The sequence below is a fragment of the Podarcis cretensis genome (genome assembly GCF_951804945.1).
Source record: "Podarcis cretensis genome assembly, chromosome: 8".
In the NCBI taxonomy this organism is placed as follows: Eukaryota; Metazoa; Chordata; class Lepidosauria; order Squamata; family Lacertidae; genus Podarcis; species Podarcis cretensis.
In genome coordinates this window covers 59,561,200-59,583,001 of record NC_137177.1, presented here as the reverse complement: position 1 = coordinate 59,583,001, position 21,802 = coordinate 59,561,200, and the positions used below count along the sequence as shown (strand labels likewise).

General features: G+C 41.2%; 1 protein-coding gene and 1 long non-coding RNA gene across 3 annotated transcripts in view; one reads left to right on the top strand and one right to left on the bottom strand.

Moving 5' to 3' along the window:
• Positions 1 to 21,802, top strand: part of TENT4B (terminal nucleotidyltransferase 4B) — a 49,366-nt gene that overhangs the window by 12,661 nt on the left and 14,903 nt on the right. For both annotated transcript variants that reach the window (XM_079988787.1, XM_079988786.1), the window contains exons 2-5: positions 14,782 to 14,905; positions 18,352 to 18,398; positions 20,053 to 20,173; positions 21,309 to 21,416. In XM_079988787.1, coding sequence (XP_079844913.1) covers positions 14,782 to 14,905; positions 18,352 to 18,398; positions 20,053 to 20,173; positions 21,309 to 21,416 — 400 coding nt within the window. The remainder of the gene's footprint in view (positions 1 to 14,781; positions 14,906 to 18,351; positions 18,399 to 20,052; positions 20,174 to 21,308; positions 21,417 to 21,802) is intronic.
• Positions 15,873 to 17,889, bottom strand: LOC307223138. Its single transcript, XR_013841981.1, has 2 exons — positions 16,904 to 17,889; positions 15,873 to 16,809 (listed from the first exon to the last, which is right to left on the bottom strand). It is a non-coding gene; the product is annotated as an uncharacterized lncRNA (long non-coding RNA).

The window sequence follows — 21,802 nt, the reverse complement described above, 5'->3', positions numbered from 1 at the left end:
CACAGAGAAAAAGGAAACAGAAAATGCAGAGTCCTCTCTTAACCCATGTCTCCCACTGAGTGATGGATCCTCACAGCTCTTACCTGGGAGCTTTCCTTTCCTTCTCCTAGTCTCTCATCCTGGAAGGTCTTCCCTTCCCTGCCTCTCATTCAGGGTCCTTCCACCAACCATCCATCCCCTTCATGTGTGTGTAATCCTTAACCCCAAAAACGGCCCAGAGTAGGGGACACCAAAGGAAAACCTAAAAAGAAAATAAGAAGGACTTCTGATTTTCTGTCTGTCAGTTACATGCAAGAAATTATTCAAAATATCCACTTTACAATGACATCCAACTGATCTACTTTCTGTTAGGCAGTATTTCATCAATCCTCTGACCCAAATGTCTTGGATTATTTCCTTTTCTTTTTCACACAAATGTCTGCAATGGTTTTTCTCTTCTCAAACCTATCTGCTTTGTCTCCAGTAACCTCAACAACCATTCCTCCATATTAAACAATAAGTCTTTCCATCTTTGTCCACACAAGTCTCTCTGCTGTAATCATATATTGAGATAATATTTGATAGTTCTTTTCTTGGTATGTAGTCTTTAATTCACACCCAAGAACTGGTGAGATGTGTTCCGACTGGCCAGTTACATGTTCTGAATCAATTGTAGTAGCCTAGTCTTCAAAGGTATGTACAACATCCATTAAATATGACTTGGATGTTTTAGCGTTATGGGTCACAATGACCAGCCGGGGTTTATCTAAAAGGGGCTGCAACTTGTGCTGCTTAGCTGCTGAAAGGCCTTTTGTACCAGAGATGCTACTCAGACATTTTTGAAGATACTTTTGAAGCCTCTGGGCTAGTGTGGTGCATGCCGCAGGCTCATAATGTCTTCCTTTGTCTACATAGGAAGGGGGAGTTGAGCCTGGGAGCTCATGAGGAATCATGGGAGTGGCTCATCCCAACAGCTACCATTGAGGTGATGCTTTTGTGGCCAGTTGCATAACCTGATTTAGTTGTCCTATTTCACTTCACGGGCAATACCTTCTCCTGAAACTGGCATCTGCGCTGACAGGTATAGCCGTTTCGACAGAGAGCGCCAACAAGGGAATGATGAGGTGCAGCTATCACATAAAATCAATGGTGTGATAATTATGGATTTTATGGTTTAGGTTTCGTTAGTTTTTACCTGCTGATAGAAACTCACAGCAGAAAACTGCCTGTGTTGCACAGTTGTCATTGACTTGTCATAGTGTGGTTCCAGTTATGGAATGCATTATGCTCCTCTGTGACTTCTGCCATGTAAGCTACTTTACTTGGATGCCAATCTGTCTGTTTGTCTGTCTCTTTGACTGTCTGTCCCATTAAGGCAGTAATTAGTCTCCTTTATTACAGTTTATTTTTGTGGCTCTATTATTGTGAGTTCTCTTCAAAAAAATGGGAGCTCATAATGTGAATGCAGTTGTACTTTTACACAGGAGCAAATTAAAAACAATTATAATGAAAGTCTGGCTACTTGTACATTGCTTTTTCAACATATAGTGTGAATTATTCCTACAGATCCTGCTTCAGGAGATGGTTACTGCACCGGGGAAATGAAATTAACATTGCCTTATGTTCTAATAGGCTACAGGCCATGCCAGTCTTCATTTGATTGTTTCCCTTTGCTGATAAGGAAATATTTATCAAAATCTTGATACTTTTGCATGTGTACATGGAGCAGGGCAGTTAAAATTTTAACATTTTTCTTTATAGTAGCCTATGCTTTTGAAATCTACATCACGGAATGCTTTTGAAGACTGGATTCCTATTGAGCAAGTGGATTTTGCTCAAATGATAGCTGATAGCTGCTGAATATTGAATGCATGTGCCCTGGTGCAAAGATATTTGGTCAGTTGGCAACTCATATTTCTTATATGGTTGGTAGTATGAGGCCAGTCAACAGTGGTCTTCAGAAAGAAGGGCTTTTCCTTAGCTGTGAGGAAAACCCAGTTATTGTACCTGAAAGAGAGTAGTATTCTTCTGGGATACATTGTAATTGTCGTTTGAAATGTGCAAGCATCTAGGTCATTTGTGCTGGCTAGTCATGCAGTCGTGGATGCTGAGAAATATGTGTTGATTTTAGTTTCCAGGTCCTAAATCGGGTAGGAAAATGTTGGCCCTTCAGAAGTTTCTGAACTTCAGTTCCCATCAGTCTTAACCCGCACTTGGGGGCATGGCGGCAAAGGTTTCCCAGCCCTGTCTAAATGAAAGAAGTGGATTGCTGTCTAGGAAAAATGTGCCTAAAGACTGATTTTATTTTATTTATTTTTTTAAAAAATGTATTAGATGTAAATCGTTAAATCAACTACCATGCCTGTGAACAAAAATACTCACCTGATTGCCTGTGGTGTAGAAATATTGCTTTCCGGTGACTATGGCTGTCCCTAGTTTCTGACTGCACTTTGTGCTGCTCTTTATGGCTGGGGGTGGTGGTGACAGCAGACAGGGAGAGAGAGCATGAGCACTGCAAACCCTGCTCTGTTTGTCCACCTGAGCAAACACAGTAGGATATCTTGGCTGCACTTTCTCTTCTCCACTGTTGCTCCAAGTATAGATGGACACAGAAAGTCAGCTCCATGTTCATTCATAACAAGGAGGGCTATCTTTTTCTTCTTCCAGCCTTTGAGTCTATAACCATAAGTTTGAAAGGGTGGAAAAGCAATTGTTGTTAGCCATGAAAACAATGTAGTACAAATGGCAGCTGTTGTCCTTGGACACCCCCTTGTTTATTTAGCTAGTCCTACTGATTAATGTCAATTAATTTCATTGATTCTACTCTGAGTAGACCAAGCATTAGCTACCACCCTTTATTTTTACAAGGCAAGTTTCCTAATTTTCAAAGTACTTTATAGTCTTCATATTTGTACCTGTAGAAGTAGGACTATTGTTTCCATTTTACAGATGGCAAATGTATATCATGGCAGAGACAGGAGTCAATCTCAGGTCTACCAGATTCAGATTTGCAATACTATCCACCCACTCATGTTTGCTTTCACTGTCCATTTGGCCTTTGACATTTTATTTCATGTTCAACTTGAAATTTGTGCCCTACAATGACCTTCAGGGCAAATTCCAGTGTTGCAAAGTTACATAACTTTACAAGTGTGCAACTGCTGCTTTTGGGGTGTGCACATATGTACAGGGTTGCAAACTGAATGAAAAATTTGTGTTCTTTTGACAAGTTACTCATGGAGATTTTAATTGCATTCTTATATGCCCAGAGGAGAGATGAATAGCTCAAAAGTAATGCATACTACTCTACATCATGTTTCTGCAAGTGGAAATATTTTCAAGCAATTGGCAAGGCATGGTTATAGAAACTTGGCCTTCCTATATTTGGCAGTGCTCCTATCTTTGTTTATTACTAGAATTATATGGCTACTTATCAACACATGTTCCCTGGGTAGCATATGGGGCAGAGAATAAAATGCAGGATAATAATTACAAGTATCAAGAAAGATAATAAAATGCAGCATAGAGCTTTTTAAATAGCTCAGTAAAATAAAACACACTTACACAATGAGAGCCCAGAATTTGCAAGTTTAAAATGCTAGGTGTTTAAAAGGCCTGGATGGCTATGAAGATCTTCACCTGCTGCCCAAGAGACAATAAAGTAGGTACTAGGAGGGCCTCTATTTGGAGGTTATTCTACAGCAAGTGTTCTACAACCAAGGAGGCCCTCTTCCTAATAGTCACTTGTATCACTTTACAGGGGCACACAGACTCCAGTTCCATCAGCCAGCATGGCTAGTGGTCAAGGGCGATGAAAGTAGGAACCCATCTCCATCTGGAGGGCCTCATTTTCCCAACTCCTGCTTTAAAGTTTCAAAATACCACTTTAAATTCAGCCCAGAAGCTAGTGAAGCTGATAAAACACTGGCATAATGTAATTGAAATGGCCAGCTCCAGTTAATAATCTTATGGTCCTATTTTGAACCAACTACAGTTTCTAGATAATCGTTTAAAGGCATTGCAGTAGCTGGAGATTACCAGTGTGTCTGTATCCATGGCCAAGCTATCCCCATCCTCATATGGCCATAGCTGGTGTATCAGATGAAGGTGATTAAAGTTGTTTTGAACCACATAAGCTCCTTGCGCTTCTAGTGACAATGTTTGATTCCCAAACACTCTGATCCTTTGTGGGGAGTGCAGCCCCTTTCAGAACAGTTTGAACACCAACCACCAAGAAACACCTATCAGCAATACCTCCTTGTCTGAACTGAATATCAGTTTAACCCCTATCCAGTCCTTCACTGTACCTTAGCACTGCTTCTGGAAGTGATAAGTCAGTGTATGTGAATCAAGTGTTCACCAAGATTTCTACCCTGACCCATACAAAGTCCTGCGGTTGCATATGACAACTCACTTCTTGGCTAAAAGCTATTCCAGACGAAATTTCTTGGCAGGCAGTATGTAGCCTGTTGATAATACATTGTTTATGCCTAGTTTAGAAGGTTTCAGCAGTGCTTTGTCTTACTCATTTTTGTTGATTTTTCTGCAAATTGAACATCTTTCTTAATCCTTCTCCTTTCCCAAGGAACTTGGCATAGTAAGAATGAAAAACTCAGCTGACTTATCCCTCTGGGCAACACATTGAGCTATGTAACCTTCCAGTTCTTACATTCCCAGGGATGAAATTCCTAAATGACCTTGTCAATTCTTTGAAATGAAACTTGATAACAATCTGAGCTTTGGTGTAGTATTAAAAGGCTTACTAGACTGTTTTAACATCAAATATCAGTTGATCAAGATTGCCCAAACATTTCTTTAAACTCTGCTTTTAATAATAACACAGTAAAGAAATGTAGTTCAAAATAGCCAAAATAGGTTGAGTCTGTCGACACAACCAAATATCATGGCTTAAAAGGACAAAATTGAGATGCAAATCATGTTTTGGCTTCTTTTGGCCATACAATTGCATTGATACGCAACTAGGGATAATTGCAAATCATGTGGTCATTCTCTCTCTCTCTCTCACTCACTCACTGACTCACTCTCACTCTCTCTGGTAGTTCAGTATTAGTACAGGGGTTCCTGGCTGCCACACGTGCCAGTGCGATGGGTGCAAATCCAGTCCATCCTACTCTGCTGCGTTCTGCTCCCACCCTGCTCCCTTTGAGTGCTGAACACTGCATGTGTGTCAGCAGTCATGCACATGCTGATCGCACACGCAGGTGGGAAGGTGCCTGTATTACTTTAGGAGGCATGGCAAGAAATATTTTAAATCCTGTTATACCAGCATCAAATGTATAGGTGACAAGCTTACTACACAGAGATGATGAAATTCATAAGCTTCAGTGCCAGGGATTTTTCCAGCGCTGTTGTTACAATACCAGTACTATCTACTTCTGGTGTTAAAATTGAGCATTGGTTGATCATATCTATACTTTTGTCAGGGACGCAGGTGGCGCTGTGGGTTAAAGCCTCAGCGCCTAGGACTTGCCGATCGAAAGGTCGGCGGTTCGAATCCCTGCGGCGGGGTGCGCTCCCGCTGCTCGGTCCCAGCGCCTGCCAACCTAGCAGTTCGAAAGCACCTCCGGGTGCAAGTAGATAAATAGGGACCGCTTACCAGCGGGAAGGTAAACGGCGTTTCCATGTGCGGCTCTGGCTCGCCAGAGCAGCGATGTCACGCTGGCCACGTGACCCGGAAGTGTCTCCGGACAGCGCTGGCCCCTGGCCTCTTGAGTGAGATGGGCGCACAACCCCAGAGTCTGTCAAGACTGGCCCGTACGGGCAGGGGTACCTTTACCTTTACCTTTATGTACTGCTAATAACCATTAATTACACAAGGCCAGATTTTTTTTAAAAAAAACCCTATTATTGAAGTTGCATGTAAAAAAGATGCATTTAAAGATACAACTATTGACTCAGTATAGAATTTATGGGGAAATCTGCTTTTAAAGTGGTGGCATTTATTTAAGCATTTCCCTCGAGTCTAGCTTTAATGAAGAAAAGATCATTCAAATGGAAATATTTTGTGAGGTAAGAAGGTGAAGGTTAGGGTGTCGGACTAGGACCTGGGAAACCAGGGTTCAAATCTCCACTCAGCCAGGAAGCTCCCTGGGTGACCTTGAGCCAGTCATTGCCTCCCAGCCTAACTTCCCTCACTAGGTTGTTGTGGAGATTAAATGAGGACAGGGAGAACCACGTACGCCACTTTGAAGTAACTGAAGAAAAAGGTGGGATACAAATGCAATGAATGAATGAACCGCATGATAAGAAAAACTATGCAAATAGCTTACAATAGCAACTGTTGAAAATTATGCTTTTTTTTTGCTTAAGTTATATAAGAATTAATGCTGTAAATGCTGTATTGGAATTGTCCTTCAGATCACTGATATGTCGGTTTCTCTGTTCTCCCATTGGTGAAAGTAATATTTAAAGAGCTGATTCTTGTCTGCTGAGACCAAAAAAATAAAATAAAAAAATTTGACCCTTCTCTAGCTAAACTTAGTAGTGACTAAGACCCAAACCACATGTAATGGGCCAACCATGTTTGCATTCATGTGTGTCCCCTAGTCACACTTAAAGCAAATGTGTGTGTCTTTTCACCCCTTTCTTTATTATTTTTGCATGAAAAAAATGTGTGGGCATGGGGAGCAAAATCACACACCCCACCTGCCCTCATCTATTCAAGTAGCATTTGCACCAGCCTGACTCACTTTCCTTAATTATGCGATTGGTTGAGTGAAAAGCACTTGAAGCATCAGAGCAAAGTGAAATATGGTGGACTAAGCACATGTGGCTAAGCTTCATTCACCTCTTAGTTCCATTTCATGTGGATAAGGCACCCCGCTTTATTTGTGAATAAAATTATTGCGTTTGTTTGGCATGCAATTTAGCCCCAAGTTCCATTGAAACCAGTGGAGAAAGTTAGTTGCCACTATCCCATTATTTTTTGTAGGACTTTTCATTGGATTTGGGCTTTTAAGTTCAAGGTGTGTTAAAATGTGCTCCTGAGTTTGAAAGACGTAATACAAAAATAGAGTACACAGCAAATTCTCAAGATGAGCTGTGAGTCTGGCTTCCTCCCAAACAGACATGAATACTGACAAATTGAATGCTGGCATAGCTGTCAGTGTTGACTCTTGCATGCTTTGAGTAAGCTATCTTTTTTTTAAAAAAAAAAAAGTGCAAAACTTGCTTCAGGCACTGGCGGGGAAGGGGGACAGAGTTTCTTCGTGTCACTATAGGGATCAGGCAGTTGATTCAGTGTGTAGCCAGTTGCTGTGTTAAACTTTCATGACTTTTTTTTTTTTTAGAGCCTGACCCCAGTAACCGATAGGTGTGTTTGTATTAAACAAAAGCAATTATTTTCTAAAAATACCACACAGGTCTTTTCACTAAAAGTAAGAGATGCTTCTTTGTGAAGGACAAATCTCATGGCCTTCAGTGAGTCTTTCATGTAATGATAATAACTAGCTAAAGGCTTTGTAAGAAACTCTTACAAATTGCTCCAGAATTCATTTATATTCAGTATTCTTTAAACCCAGCATTGCCTTCAAAATGACTTGCAGGCCACTTACTTTTCTACAGCCGTCTTTTTTGAGTTTGAAATAATACATTTATTGTGCAAACTGCACTAAAGGCAGCTTGGGGAACCTTTTATGAAGTTGAAATAAATAAAAAAATTGTCCAGTAGCAGTTGGTCTCTAAGGTGCTAAAGGCAAAGGTAAAGGGACCCCTGACCATTAGGTCCAGTCATGACCGACTCCGGGGTTGCGATGCTCATCTCGCTTTATTGGCCGAGGGAGCTGGCGTACAGCTTCCGGGTCATGTGGCCAGCATGACTAAGCCGCTTCTGGCGAACCAGAGCAGCGCACGGAAACTCTGTTTACCTTCCCGCCAGAGCGGTACCTATTTATCTACTTGCACTTTGAAGTCCTTTCGAACTGCTAGGTTGGCAGGAGCAGGGACCGAGCAACGGGAGCTCACCCCATCGTGGGGACTCGAACTGCTGACCTTCTGATCGGCAAGCCCTAGGCTCTGTGGTTTAACCCACAGCGCCACCTGCGTCCCCTCTAAGGTGCTACTGGACAGTTTTTTATTTTTATTATTTATTTCAACTGTGACAGACCAACATGGCTACCTACCTGAATCTTTTATGAAGCAATACTGAAAGTATTCTAGAACACTTGTGTTTGAACTTCTAACTTCTTGGAATTATATTATTTATGTAGGTTTCTTTCTTTTTTAAAAAGGGAAACCTTAAATTATAATGAATTATTAGTGAGGTAGCAGAAATAATTGGGGTTGGTGCAAATGACCCTACAAGCAGGGCTCCGCAGCTGCTGGCTGAGCTCGGAGCTCTCAACATCCCCTTGTTGCTTGGAGCTGCTGTGCAGCCATTATAATTACTTTATTATTTATTGAATTTCTATACCGCCCTATACCCGGAGGTCTCGTGCTTGCCTCCTGTCTGCTTGCCTTTCTGTTTCAGGAAAGGCAACCAGAGACCTTGCTGATTTGGCTACTGTGCAGCTGGAGAAGCTTCCTGCCTCCCTTTTTTGAGGAAAATGAGGCATAACAGTTGCTACTTTGGCCATTCAACCATGCAATGGTTCAACCAAGTGCTGCCCTTTCCTGCTGCGTGATTGGGGAGAGGGCTTGCCTGTTTGGTTCTACATTGCCAGAGCACTCCAGGTGCCTCACCAATACATCCCAAAAGACCCTGGCCTTCTTCCCAAGCTTGGAGCTTGGGAGGGGGCTGGATATCTCCATGCACCTGTTGGGGCAGAAATTACGCAGCTCTATAGTTCAGGAGAAAAGCTGGGGGCTCACCATTCTTGCCAGACGTTTACAGCACACTTACCATGGTGAGGGAAGATGTGGAAGCATGATTGCTATGTTGTTCTTGTCAAAAAGGCTCAATCCTTCTGATGAATTTTAGTTTTGTTGAAATTAATCTTGAGAATTAAGACAATGTGCCACTCTTCCGTTTTCTTTACGATTCCAGTCCATGCAATACTGGCGGCACTGTTCTTGTTGAATGGGTGCCTCTGTGGCAGACATCTCTGATCAGGAAAAGGAACACAAGTAGCCATCAGTGTCAGAGATTGTTGCCTAGGACAAGCACTGCTGTCTCCATAGCCCAGCTACCTTTCATACTGAGATATATTGCTGGGTTTTTTGTTTTTGTTTTTTTAAAAAGGTAAATTAAGAGGTGTCTGACTCAAGTGTTTCAAAAGCAGCAGCAGCAGCAGCAAAGGAAAGAACTGTTTTGTGAATTCTCCAAATTTACATAAACCTTAGTTAACATTGTTCAGTTATAATATTGCATTAATTACATTTTAAAAATACATTGTTTCACAATAAAGGTTCACTAGTTCGTGTCTGTATCTAGGAGATGTAGCAGATCTCCTGATAAAGTATCTTTTTTGTTCTAGCAAGAGGTAATGCTTTCAAAATACTTGATCAACATGTTAGGATGTTTATCTTTGGTAAGTTTTAAAAGCAAGACTGAGGGAGTTTTTAAAAAAACAACAACAACACACCAAACGTTTTGATGTTCTGATTGAGGAAGTAAAACACCCTAATCCTCAAGATTCCCATCAGTCCTAGCCAGCATGACCAGTAGTCAGGAGTGAAGGGCAATGTAATATTTGAGGGAGCCCCTGCAAGAGCATCTGCCTGGATAGTGGTGCCTGCAACAAAAGTGAGGTGGAGGCTGAATCCAGCAACTTATCTGTAATTGATGAAGCTCATCATCATGGGTTATACAGCACTGCCTTATGTTGAGGCAGAATACAGTGGTACCTCTGGTTGCGAACGGGATCCATTCCGGAGGTCCGTCCGCAACATGAAAAGAGCGCAACCTGCGTCTGTGCATGCATGGGTTGCCATTCGCTGCTTCTGCACATGCGTGTGGCGTCATTTTGCGCTTCTGCGCATGCACGAGCGGCGAAACCCGGAAGTAACCCTTTCCAGTACTTTCGGGTCCTGAAGGAACATAACACAAAGCGGACGTAACATGAGGTATGACTGTAGTGTCCAATAGGAAACTAGTTTGCTCCCCAAAGGAAGTTCATTTTTCTGCCTTTGTGGGTGGTGTGCAGCAACATCTGGAGAACCACAGGTTCTTCACCCCTGCCATAATTCAGCCAAGTTTGACATGTTTGGAGGAATGTATACCATGCTAAATGACTGTCAGTTTATTATATTTTATGCTGTCTTTTTAAAATACACATGTCCCCATTATGAGCTGTGCTAGAATTAGCATTTCTGTGTTCAACTTTGGATATAAAGATGTACTTTGGAAACTATAAGTGGCACCCAGTGCTAGTCCTACTTAGAGTAGACCCATTGAAATGAACAGACATGGGTAATAGGCATCTGCATTTTGAGAAGATGACTTTCACTCAGTAAACTTGCTGCCAGTGCAATCTCCATACTCCGTGTCTATTGTGGAATAAATTATTTAAAGATAGGAACATATCTGCCAGAATTAGGAGAGAAGCAAAATCACAAGATGTGGCTTTCTACTAACATGCATTCTTGGGCTGAAATAAGTTTAATGAGTAGCAACTTGAACTTTAATCAGTTGGGAGAAACTGAATGCTGAAAGAATAATCTTCTTACCGCTGTTCTGTATTGACATGTTTGAAAATCATATGTTTCTGGCTATTTCAGATTAACTATTAGTGCTGCTATGCAGGATTTGTTTGTTTGTTTGTTTGTTTTGTTCAAATACAGTTTGTGTGCATAGGTAGTAAAAAAATCTAAAAACTTAAGATTTAAAAAATTAAGATTCATAGGTGTCACCATCATATTTTTAGGCACCTGCAAAATATTTAGTCCACACCTTAAGACGTTTGACTAAAGCCTACAAATTATAGAGGAGACAATTTCCCATTTGTCCCCAACCCAGTGGTTATAGCAAAAGCTATAAATGCATTTAAAAAATACACATCCAGGCATTTTGGCCAGTTGTGAATCCTGTGTGTTTGCCAAAATTTCCTTTGTTAGTATTAACTTTCAATGCCAACCTTGTGTGTGTGTGTGGATGTGGTGAATCCTTATAGCTGAGCAGAGTGTGACTCTCAGACATTTTGTATGTTCCTCAGGGTACTGAAATTCAGAGAAAAATTTACTGATTTTTGGCAGATACCTTAGAAAATGCTAGTTATTTCTGACCAGCACTGTTTAGCAAGGTTTCCTGAATTAAGAGTTGTACTTACTATACTTGAAAGAACTGTTTATATCAGTGGCTGCTAGTTTTGTACTCAGAAGTATTAAGTGGAAGTTGAAAAGGGGGGTGGGGTGGAAACTTGATTGAAACTGCTAGTTGGATCTCCATTCCTCCATGTATCAATCCAAGTATTTATGACTGAACTAGGATATAGTTGTTTGTCCTACAGATTGTGGGTTCTGAATGTTGAAGGATGACAGAAGACCCAACTGACTTGTCATAGATGGTCACTTTAGGGCTTCCTTGGAGACAAGAAGACTTACTCTATTGTTGGGAACACACTTCTACACTCTTCTTCTGCTATTGCTAGTAGAAATAGGTTTTGACCCTTTGTGGTTGGTTTTCACCATAAAGGCTTGCTGAAATCCATAATAACTCTTGTTTGAAATATGTGATTGCATTTGATGCCCTATTTTCTTTTGAAACATGAAGATGATTGAACTACTTTAACTTAAGAAAGCCAGTTAATTATCTAACCAGCTTTACTGAGTTTAAAAAAGTAGTTAAATCCAGGTTGTCTACCCCAGACTAGAGCAATGAAATTCACAGTTTGGGGGAACTTAATACATATATTACAGCAGTTCTTAAAGAGGTAATCTTTTGTAAGTATCAGATCTCACATTGAACTGCTTTAATATTGACAAATGTCCCCCAAACTGCAGATTTTATTGCTCTAAGCAAGGAGCAAACAACCTGGTGCCCTCCAAATGTGCTGGACTACAACTTCCATTATCCTGGACCATTGAAGCTGGCTGTGGCTGATGGGAGTTGGAATCCAGAGCATCTGCAAGGTGCTGGGCTGCCTACCCCTGCTCTAATCTGTGCACGGCTGCTGCTATTTGGAAATTTAGGAAACTTGTTCATTGGATTAGTGTTACGTGTGAAGAAGTTACAAATAAAACTAGCATGGTAAAATAGGCCTGAGTCAATTGAATTTTATTGAAGTTCAGTTATATTATTTAGTTATATTTGTTTCCTCTCTTTTTTGTGAGTAGATCTTTGCAGCTTCACAACTTACCTGTGAAAGTAGATGAGCCTGAGAGAGAGCAACTTGGTCACCTTTTAAAATTATCCCTCTGCTGCTAGAATTAGACCTGAAATGAGTCTCTAATACAAGGCTTTTTGGAGTTGGGATCGGATTTTTTTGGCATGAGGGTCACAGCTGGAGGGGGAAATGGTTAGCCCTCACCTTCCCAGCTGTGACCCACCCCCCAATTTCCCCATGCTTCAGTCAGCCATGAAAAAAGCCTTGCCTTGACTGCAGTATAGGGTGGAGGAGTAGGGTGAAGTGGGGAGCCTGGGCACATGCTTAGTGTAGATGCTTAGTTGGCAACTCATAAACTTGACAATGAGTACTTTGGAGCACCTTTAATAAAACAATTGCTCAAGTAAACTCTAAATGGTTTGGGTTTTTTTGGCTTAGTTCCATATCTTGATAATTCCCATTGTTTGTGTATCATGGTGACTTGTAACATTTTCAAAAAATAGAATACTTTTCTTATAAGCTTCTCTTTTTATTTGCATTTTTTCTTGATTCTGAAACTTTTGGAAAGCTTTGCATGTTTTCACTTATGGTGAAGTGGACCACATAGTGTAAAGGAAAAAAAATTGTTTTCTGAACAATGTGATATGTAACCTGTGTGCTTTTTAAAATTAACTCGGGAAAAGAACTCCTAGAAGAACATTGTAGACATTCCATAAATATAGCTAGTTAACTCAAGAGAAGTCTGCTTTTTCATCAAAAGGAAGCAGTTAGATGCACTAGTTCTTGCTTGAGAAAGGGAGAACTGTGGGTTCTTGTGGAGTAGACAAAAAGCAACCAACACTAACTTGGCCAGAATTTTTTGCATTCTGTATCCTGTGGCTACAGCATCTCTGGATGTGTGTGTGTGGCTAACCATTTATATTTATCCCAGAGCCTGATGTGGGTGACTTCCATGCTCTTTAGGCTCAACTTCTCCGTAATTTTTAATGCTGATAATTGGGTATAGACTAAACCAGGGATGGGAAACCTCTTACTCTCCAAATGTTGGATTCCTGCTCCCATTAGCCCCAGCTTGTATAGCCAATGGCCAGGTAGGATGGAGCTGTGGTCCAGCAAACATTTTGAGGGTTCAACTGTTGTTACACTGGCGCAAAATTTAGAGTAGGTCCCATTCCCTCTCCTTCAATCCTTTCATCACACCCTTTCCAGGGAAGTGTTCCTGCAGACATGCAATAGGCGTAAAAGCTGGCATATATTTATTTAACTTATTTCCAAACTACAGTTTGTATAATTACCTGGAACATAGCCAAGCTTTGAGTTACTGTTCAGAAATGTGATGTAAAAAATGGCTATTCACCCATTCCTCATAGGGATGACACTTCTTACTGGAAGAATCAAGCAGGGTCCTCAAAAGCCATTTGCCTAAGAAATGGCTGCCTTGTCCTGAACAGTCATAAAGGTTGGATAGTTGGTATAGGGTTCTCCGTATACTCTGAAACTCTCTGCCCATTGATACCTGGGGTGACACCTTTGCTGCATTGTTCGAATCCCCACGACGGGGTGAGCTCCGATTGCTCAGTCCCTGCTCCTGCCAACCTAGCAGTTCGAAAGCATGTCAAAGTGCAAGTAGATAAATAGGTACCGCTCCGGCGGGAAGGTAAACGGCGTTTCTGTGCGCTGCTCTGGTTCGCCAGAAGCAGCTTAGTCATGCTGGCCATATGACCTGAAAGCTGTATGCTGGCTCCCTCGGCCAATAAAGCAAGATGAGCACTGCAACTCCACAGTCGGCCATGACTGGACCTAATGGTCAGGGGTCCCTTTACCTTTACCTTTAAAAGCTTTTGCTTTTTTGGGGGGGGGGAGTAGATCAGCTTGTTTTTACCATTTTTATTTGTATTTTTAATGTGTGCTTTGTTTTATGTAAACTGCTTAGATGTTTTGATGGTTTAGTGGCATTCAAATCTGGTTAAATAAAAAAACAGAAGGAAGTCCTGTTGAAATCTGTGAGACCAAAGACACAACTACACTTACCCAGCAAAGATAGGTTTCCAAGTGTGGATGTCTGGATGAGGGGCAGTTGTGGGTTACCTGTTAACCCCAGGATTGCCTCCTCTCAACCCACACCTCCTGCACAGCCTGCTTTTTATCTCAGAGCTTGAAAAAAATAAGATGAACATTGTCCAGTGGAAGGAGTTGCAGAGATGAATCTTGGGGTGACAAAAGTATTAAAAGAGCCCCTCCTGCCTGCTAGTATCCTGCCTGCCAGTATTTCTCTGCAAATACTTCGCCTCAGCATAGCATTTTGAGGCAAACACTAGTTTGTACATTTCCTTTTCCCTTTATGAGTTGTAGGTCTGCTCTTATAAGTGATTTTAAATTGGTTGAGACTGTTATCCTTACCAGACTTGGGCTGTAATCCAAAGCACACGTAATGTGGATGCAAGTCCCATTGAACACAGTTGGACTTACTTCCAAGTATGCATGTACAGGATTGGGGTTAAAGATTACAACTGAGACAATGTTCTTATTTTAGTCATATTACTGTGTAATTAGTCTAACTCATCTCCCTCTTCTTTTTCAGTCTTCATGAAGAAATCATTGATTTCTACAAGTACATGTCACCCAGACCTGAAGAAGAAAGAATGCGAATGGAGGTGGTGAATAGGATAGAAAACGTTATAAAGGGTCTATGGCCCAATGCTGATGTAAGGTTAACAAAATTCTGTTGTACTTTACTATTTTAAATATTTCTATGTCTGCTTGATGACTGGGATGTTCCTCCCCCCAAAAAGAAAACAATCCACAATTCCACAACTAGAAAATGTAAGCCCTGGAATGAAAAATATGTAAATGAGGCAAATATGAACAATTTCAACCTCAGTTGATATTAAGGTTATGATTTGTTGTGCACTTATTCTCAGACTCAGTGTGTTAGGAGCATATTAGAAGAAAGAACAAATTCCTGTACTGAATGGAATATCACTGGAGATTGGAAGCTCCAGCAGCCAAAGTTTAGCAGCAAGACTGATGCCTGGTGTTTTTGTGTACTAGGGGTTGTGGGTCCGCAAATCACCCCTTACATTCCATTTCACCACTTGCATGCCTTCAACTGCGTAGAAGGAAAGGGAGCAAAGGTAAGGGGAAGAAAGATAGATATGCCCCCAAATAATTGTAAAACAAACAAGCTGCTGAATTTTGGCTATGATGAGCTTTGAGTTTTATTCTGTAGCTGCATATATTCTGTGACTTAAGTGATTTGCAAAAGAGTAACATGTAAGCAAAACTTGGGGGACTGTTTAATATGTCCTTTACATAAGGTAGTGAAAGCATGCTCTGAAAGCTGGTTGAGAAATTCATTTAGTTGCTTACTGGCTTAACAGACAAGCCATCTTCGCTGGCAGGAAGAGCACCTGTACAAAACCTGCCTGCCCCTTCCCTCTACTCATTCCTAAATCCATACTTTTCCTGTTAACTTGATCCAGTCATACTTGCCGTCCACATCTGGACTGAAATGAAAACACTGCAATCTTATATTCCATAGAAATATTTCCTGTGGCTGCACAATTCATAGAAAGCTCTTGAACCCTGCCTCCTTTTTAGGGAAGAGGATTTCTTGTCTTTCAGGAGTTTGCGTACACTCGGTGTGTTTAAGAAAAAAGATAAAACAGGATCGATGGCATTAAGCAAGCATTTATTAAAACTATGCCTTTATTTATAGAAGCCAGCAATTGTGTCATTTGCTCTATTGCTCCAGGGAATGTGCTTAGACGGAAACATTCCTAGTAAGTGAGAACTGTTCTTGGCATCAGCTGGGCTCCACCATAAGAGTGGCTGAGAGAGGCTTTAATTATCCTGGGGTTGGGACGACAGCACAGCTGACATGAAGAGGAAACATGTTAGATTGGTTTTGAAAAAGAAAGTAAACCTTGTTAAAAAGAACAAACAGCACACCATCGCATTTTAAAACTCTAAATTGTCCTTAGCATGACGCCATGCAGTTTCCTGCATAGGAAGCCTGGCGCATGCTTACAAACACTGTTATTAAATGTGGGGTGGCTAGGAGGGTGTGCACATGCCTATCACAGTGACTCTCCCATGTCCACCAAGGAGCCTTGGATAAGGAGCGCAGCTAGAGTTATGCCTGGATTTGCATCACAGAGTCCTCATAGCTTAAAGGGCTTTCTAATCCCTGCACACTAGTATTTACACTAAGTCCAGGATCAGTCTTATCACTGATCATTTCTATATAGCTGGTTCCATTGAAAGAGAGTTTCAATTATAAGGTGACCCAGGGTCCTCAAAGCTGAGCAGAATTAACTCTCTCAGATAAAACCTTGTGTTGTTTTGACCACAGTGACTTCACATTGTGTATTGCGTAATTACGATAAGAGTGTGTGAAAGTTCAGTAGAGGAAAACCTGCTGGAGGAAAGAGTTTGGCCTCTGAAAACTGACCGGAGGAGCCATAGCTCAGTGGTTCAGGTAATATTTTGCATGGAGGAGACCTGTGGTTCAGTCCTTGATGCCTTCAGTAGCAAGAATCTGGTAGAAGGTAAAAGATTTCTCATTGCCTAAAATCCAAGAGAGCCACTGCCAGTCAGAATAGACAATCTTGTGCTAGATGGGCAAATAATTCTGGCCTAGTAAAAGGCAGCTTCCTATGTCTCTAAAGATACTGGCTTGCAGGGCAAAGAGAGAGAGCTACCTGGGGGAGTTGTACAAGATGGGTGGATCCTGGCTTGCTTTGTCTGTTTCAGTAGAAGGAAGCTTCATAAGTTGATTTGGCAAATACTGTGCTCCTTCTTAAAAACAAAGGTTGAATACGCTTTACAAATCCTGCGGGAAAGGGGTGGGACATATGACTGGCTATTTGGATCCCGAAAACCACTGGGTTCAAAATAATCCTGAAGGTCACTTCAGGTTCTGCAGAAAAACTTGTGTGCTGCTGCGGCCTTCCCCAAAGAGCACATCTTGTCAATTTAAATTGTAGTTTGGAGAACCTGCAGTTACTGTGATTTGTTTGTGCTGGAGCTGTTTTCACACTGTGTGTGTGTGTGTGTAGTGACTGTGTTTTCTCTGTTCTGCACAGCTCAGCATGATGATGACACAAAATGTCTAGTTAGCCAATCTGTTTGAAGAGAGCTGCTAAATTATGGCACGTGAAGGATATAATTGAAATTCAGAATTTTCTTAGAAATAAATGGCAGTAGGCACAGTGTAGAAGGCTGGCGTAACCTGATCAGACTATTTGCCTACCTCAGTTTTGTCAATTGTTGGTGGCACCAGGTGCCAGCTCTCAGGCACCTGATATTTTTATTTAATTGAACCTGGAACCTCCTTCATGCAAAGCAGATGCTCTCACTGAGCTTTGGCTTCTTCCCATTTGTCCAGTCTGGGGGGGGGGGATAGATAAAGTTATACTCATCTCATTTTCCAAGTGTGGTTGAGAGCTTACTTTTCCTTAATATGGGCCCCATCTATTCTATCTAAAGCAGTATCATACCAGTTTAAACCAAATAATCCTGGGAAATGTAGTTTGATAAGGGCACTGAGAATTGTTAGGCAACATGGTCACCTTCCAAGAGTCCCAGTTCTCAGAGTGATTTAACAACCAGTGACTCTTCCCAAGGAAATTGAGGGAATTGGAGCGCTAACAGCTCGTGGCACCTTCACCCAACCACAGTTCCAAGGATTGTGAGGCAAGCAATGAGTGTTTAAAGTGGTATGACGCTGCTTTAAATGTATAGTGCAGATGGGGCCATAAACAGAAACTAGGTTTTGAGTTGTAAAGGCACCAAAAGGAGCAGTTTATTTCCCCCTCCACTTTCAATTATTTTTGTAAGGGTTTGTAAGTTTTAAAAATTGAGTATAGTGTCACTGTTCTCAATCATTACAATTCAAGTGGTATTTGGAATATAACAGTTATCTAGTTTTGAAATAATTTTGTTAAAGTGCCTACTTAACAACATTACTTTTTAGAATTGGCAATTAGCTGCTATGGTGTTGAATATTCAGAGTTCAAACTCATGTCCTATATTATTCTTCAAGCTTTTCCAAAGTCTGCCAGTTGAGGGCAGCACATTCAATGTTAATTTTTTCTCCATATGTTTTTGGTGAAGGATTTTAACTTCCTACTTGCATGTTTTTTTCCAGGTACAGATATTTGGAAGTTTTAAGACTGGTTTATATTTACCTACTAGGTTAGTAGTCTTTAATTTCCCCTTATTCTTACACTGAATATCACATTTTTCCTTCCCTGCTTATATTTAACTTGTAAGTCATACTGAAATTGCATAACAGCTGTTTTGATGTTATGGAGATGAAAAGTTATATAATTTCACCGGAAAGCAAATTTGAAGTTCAAGGGAGTCAAAGTCGCTGTCAACATCACTTTCCCTTTACTGACCTGGCTGTTGACAGAAGATAGTCCTGCACATTTATAAATTATTGTTTCTAATTATGTATTTCCAACCTTTACCAGTGGAAATCTGGCCAATGTGACTTGCAAGTACAGTCAGAATACAATAATAAAACCACAGTAAGATTTATTGAAGCTCATCAGAATCCAGGAGAAGAGAGTCTAGCTGGAGCAGACACCCAGTTTATCTTTTGTCTAGTCCCCTCAATCTCCTGTTCGTTTCAGCAGGACATTTTGTGATCCTGTGGAGAGGAGAAGGGGCAGTCTACTTGGAGTAGGCATTGGTTGGTATATTTGCATGCCTCCCTTACTGTCTCTCACTCCTTTCCACAGGGCTGCTTGTGTCAGGCAATGCCCTGAGTAGACACTTCAGAGACAGCTGCTTGAACTGTCATTTAGTATTTGACCTAGATGATGCTGTGCAATAAAATACCTACCTGCTTGCCTACCGGGCCACCTACTGTGTTCTAACACCAGGCTGGTGATGCATTTAAGCTGGAGGATTAACTGATTTATCGATGCTTCTAACCCACATTTCAACCGTAAAACTCCTTGGGGCGGTTTAAAGTTAAAAATCACAATAATAATAAATTCCAAAAACAAACAATGACAGCGGTGTCAGAAAAGAATCGACACAGGGCAGAAGTAGCAAAATGAAACCATTAAAAGCCATGGAAGTGAGTTAAAAGCTCAAGTAGGTAGGATGTACTCAGCCTGGTATTTTAATGGTAACAGTGAAGGCTCCTGGCAAAGCTCCCACGGAGGGAATTCCAAAGATGGGAAGCTGCCATAGAAAGGTCCCTTTCCTGCAGTTGATACTTGCTTTATATCTGAAGACAGGGGAATTTGGAGAATGATCCCAGAAGGTTCACTTGGGTCATGATGGTATTTCAGGTACTTGCTCCCAGATTCTGTAGAATGGCACAGGGGGTGGGTTATCTATGTTGGAGATATTTGTGTCATGCTGTGCCTTTGCTGTGGTTATGATTTTGTACATTCCCCTGCACATTTAGTTATATCGCCTCTGTGGTTGTGGTTCAGGGAGTCATAGCGTGTTTCCCGCCCCACCCTATCTTGGATCCTGCAGCTGAGAAACACTCTGTTCCTACAGATTTCATCGTAACCTGTGAGCTGGGAGATATTTGCCTGAGAGACTTGGGGACTTCAGAACCATAAGCCACCAAACTGCCAGGGATATTAGTTTGTATATTAGGAGGTGGCCATAGAGCGCCGTTTCTCGAACTCTCACTGCCAAGAAAAGTGTTTTGAGTCACTTCTGTTCACTTCAGAAATATATGGCATGAACAGGATTTTAGACCCCTGCCCTAGAAAAGCTTTGTATCAAATTTAATCACAGTTCTATGATTAAAAAGAAAGGTCTTTCTGAATTTACTTCATAGAGAATCGTCTATTAATTTGCTGCCTCTTAATTTCAGTGATATAGACTTAGTTGTGTTTGGGAAATGGGAGACACTGCCGCTTTGGACCCTGGAAGAGGCTCTCAGGAAACACAACGTGGCAGATGAAGGTTCAGTAAAGGTTTTGGACAAAGCAACTGTAAGTTTTCTCTCTCTATGCTTTACTAAAATTGGGTATTCTTTAACAAATAGAAAAAGAAAAAAGAAATACACTAAAGGAACTTTGTACTGTACAGCTGCCCTTGATCTCTGAAAGTTGCAAGCCGAACCAGTAAATTATTGTTGATTGCTGTTGCTTTTTAAATTCTCTGTATCTGTTAGAAGTGGGTCCTCACACATGCAAATAAGCCCAAAAGATTGAGGAAGGGGCAATAGAGTAAGAATGGCCTGGGTAAGGAAGGTTCTCCTCCTCAGCAAAACAACTATGGGGGAGGCTGAAGAACACAAACCATGAATCTTTTTCATGGGCACAGTTACTGCAAACGTTGCCAGTGTGACAATTTGCAGTATCCTTTTAAAAAAAGCCTTCCTTGCTTTATTACTGTTCTTGCACCAGAATCCAGAGAACCACACAACTGGTTGTGCATGCCAAAAGGAGCTTTGGGTTTGCATTTCCCAACAAACACATCATTCTGTACAGCAAAAGGACTGCCAAAACCAGTTTGGGAACACCGCATTGGGGGTTGTTGTCATTGGTGGTCTGCAGTTCAAAGAAAAGTCTGGTTTCAAAGGGCATCCTCAAGCCTCTGGTCACAAGTTTTGTTGCATTCTGGTCTCAGTAAACAGTTAGCCAAATAAGCTAGACTTTAAAAAATTTTTAGAGACGAATTTCAAATCCTTGATGTACTTTAACGCTATGAATTTGAGTCTAGTTGCTATTGCTTTTTTCAATGATATTTCCTCGAATCCTTACATGTGAATTCAGCTCCTGATGATAAAGCCACATTTTCTTTCTGAAGTAACATGAGAAGCACCTCTGGGATGTGAATGGCTTGCTTCTTATGTCAGGCCTTACGTGAAGAATAGCTTTATTCTGTGGCCTCCTATCTCCCCCTGCTGCCTGTTCATGACTGAAAAGCAACTGCTTTGTGATTGGAGTACTATTGCATCCCTCCATGGTTGTATAAAGGACCTCTTGTATGTAGCAAAAGGCTGAGCTCTGTGAAGATTGTTTTGTTTTAATTTTAAGTGTGTGCTGTCCTTGTCTAACACTAAGCGTATAGGAGAAAGAGAGTTCACTCTTTGATAAATGTGTTGTTTTGCTTTTTCCTCAGGTCCCTATAATTAAACTGACTGATTCCTTCACTGAAGTAAAGGTTGATATCAGTTTTAATGTACAGAATGGGGTAAAAGCTGCTCTTCTCATCAGAGATTTTATCAAGGTTAGTTGATATATGGAAACATGGGCTGGATCTAGACACATCAAAGAAGCGTTTCAGTAAAACGCGTTGCAAACTTTGTATGAGAAATGGTGTGAGCAAAAACAGAACTCCACAGCGCCTTCTGGTGTCACAGTGTTAGAATGCATAAACAACGCATATAAAGTGCTTTTTCTTTGCCAGTGTAGCTGAGGCCATGGCTAAGCTTCAAGAGATGTAGGCAACAGGAGATTTGAGGCATGTTCTTGAAAATTCATGTTGTTTCTCCTCTCTCCGTTTCTTAAAAAAATTCATTGTATTTCTGATGGTCTCCATATGTTGTTGGACTCCTTTTCCCCCATCAGCCTCAGCAAGCCTGGCCAGTGGTTGGCATAGATGAAACTGTGCAG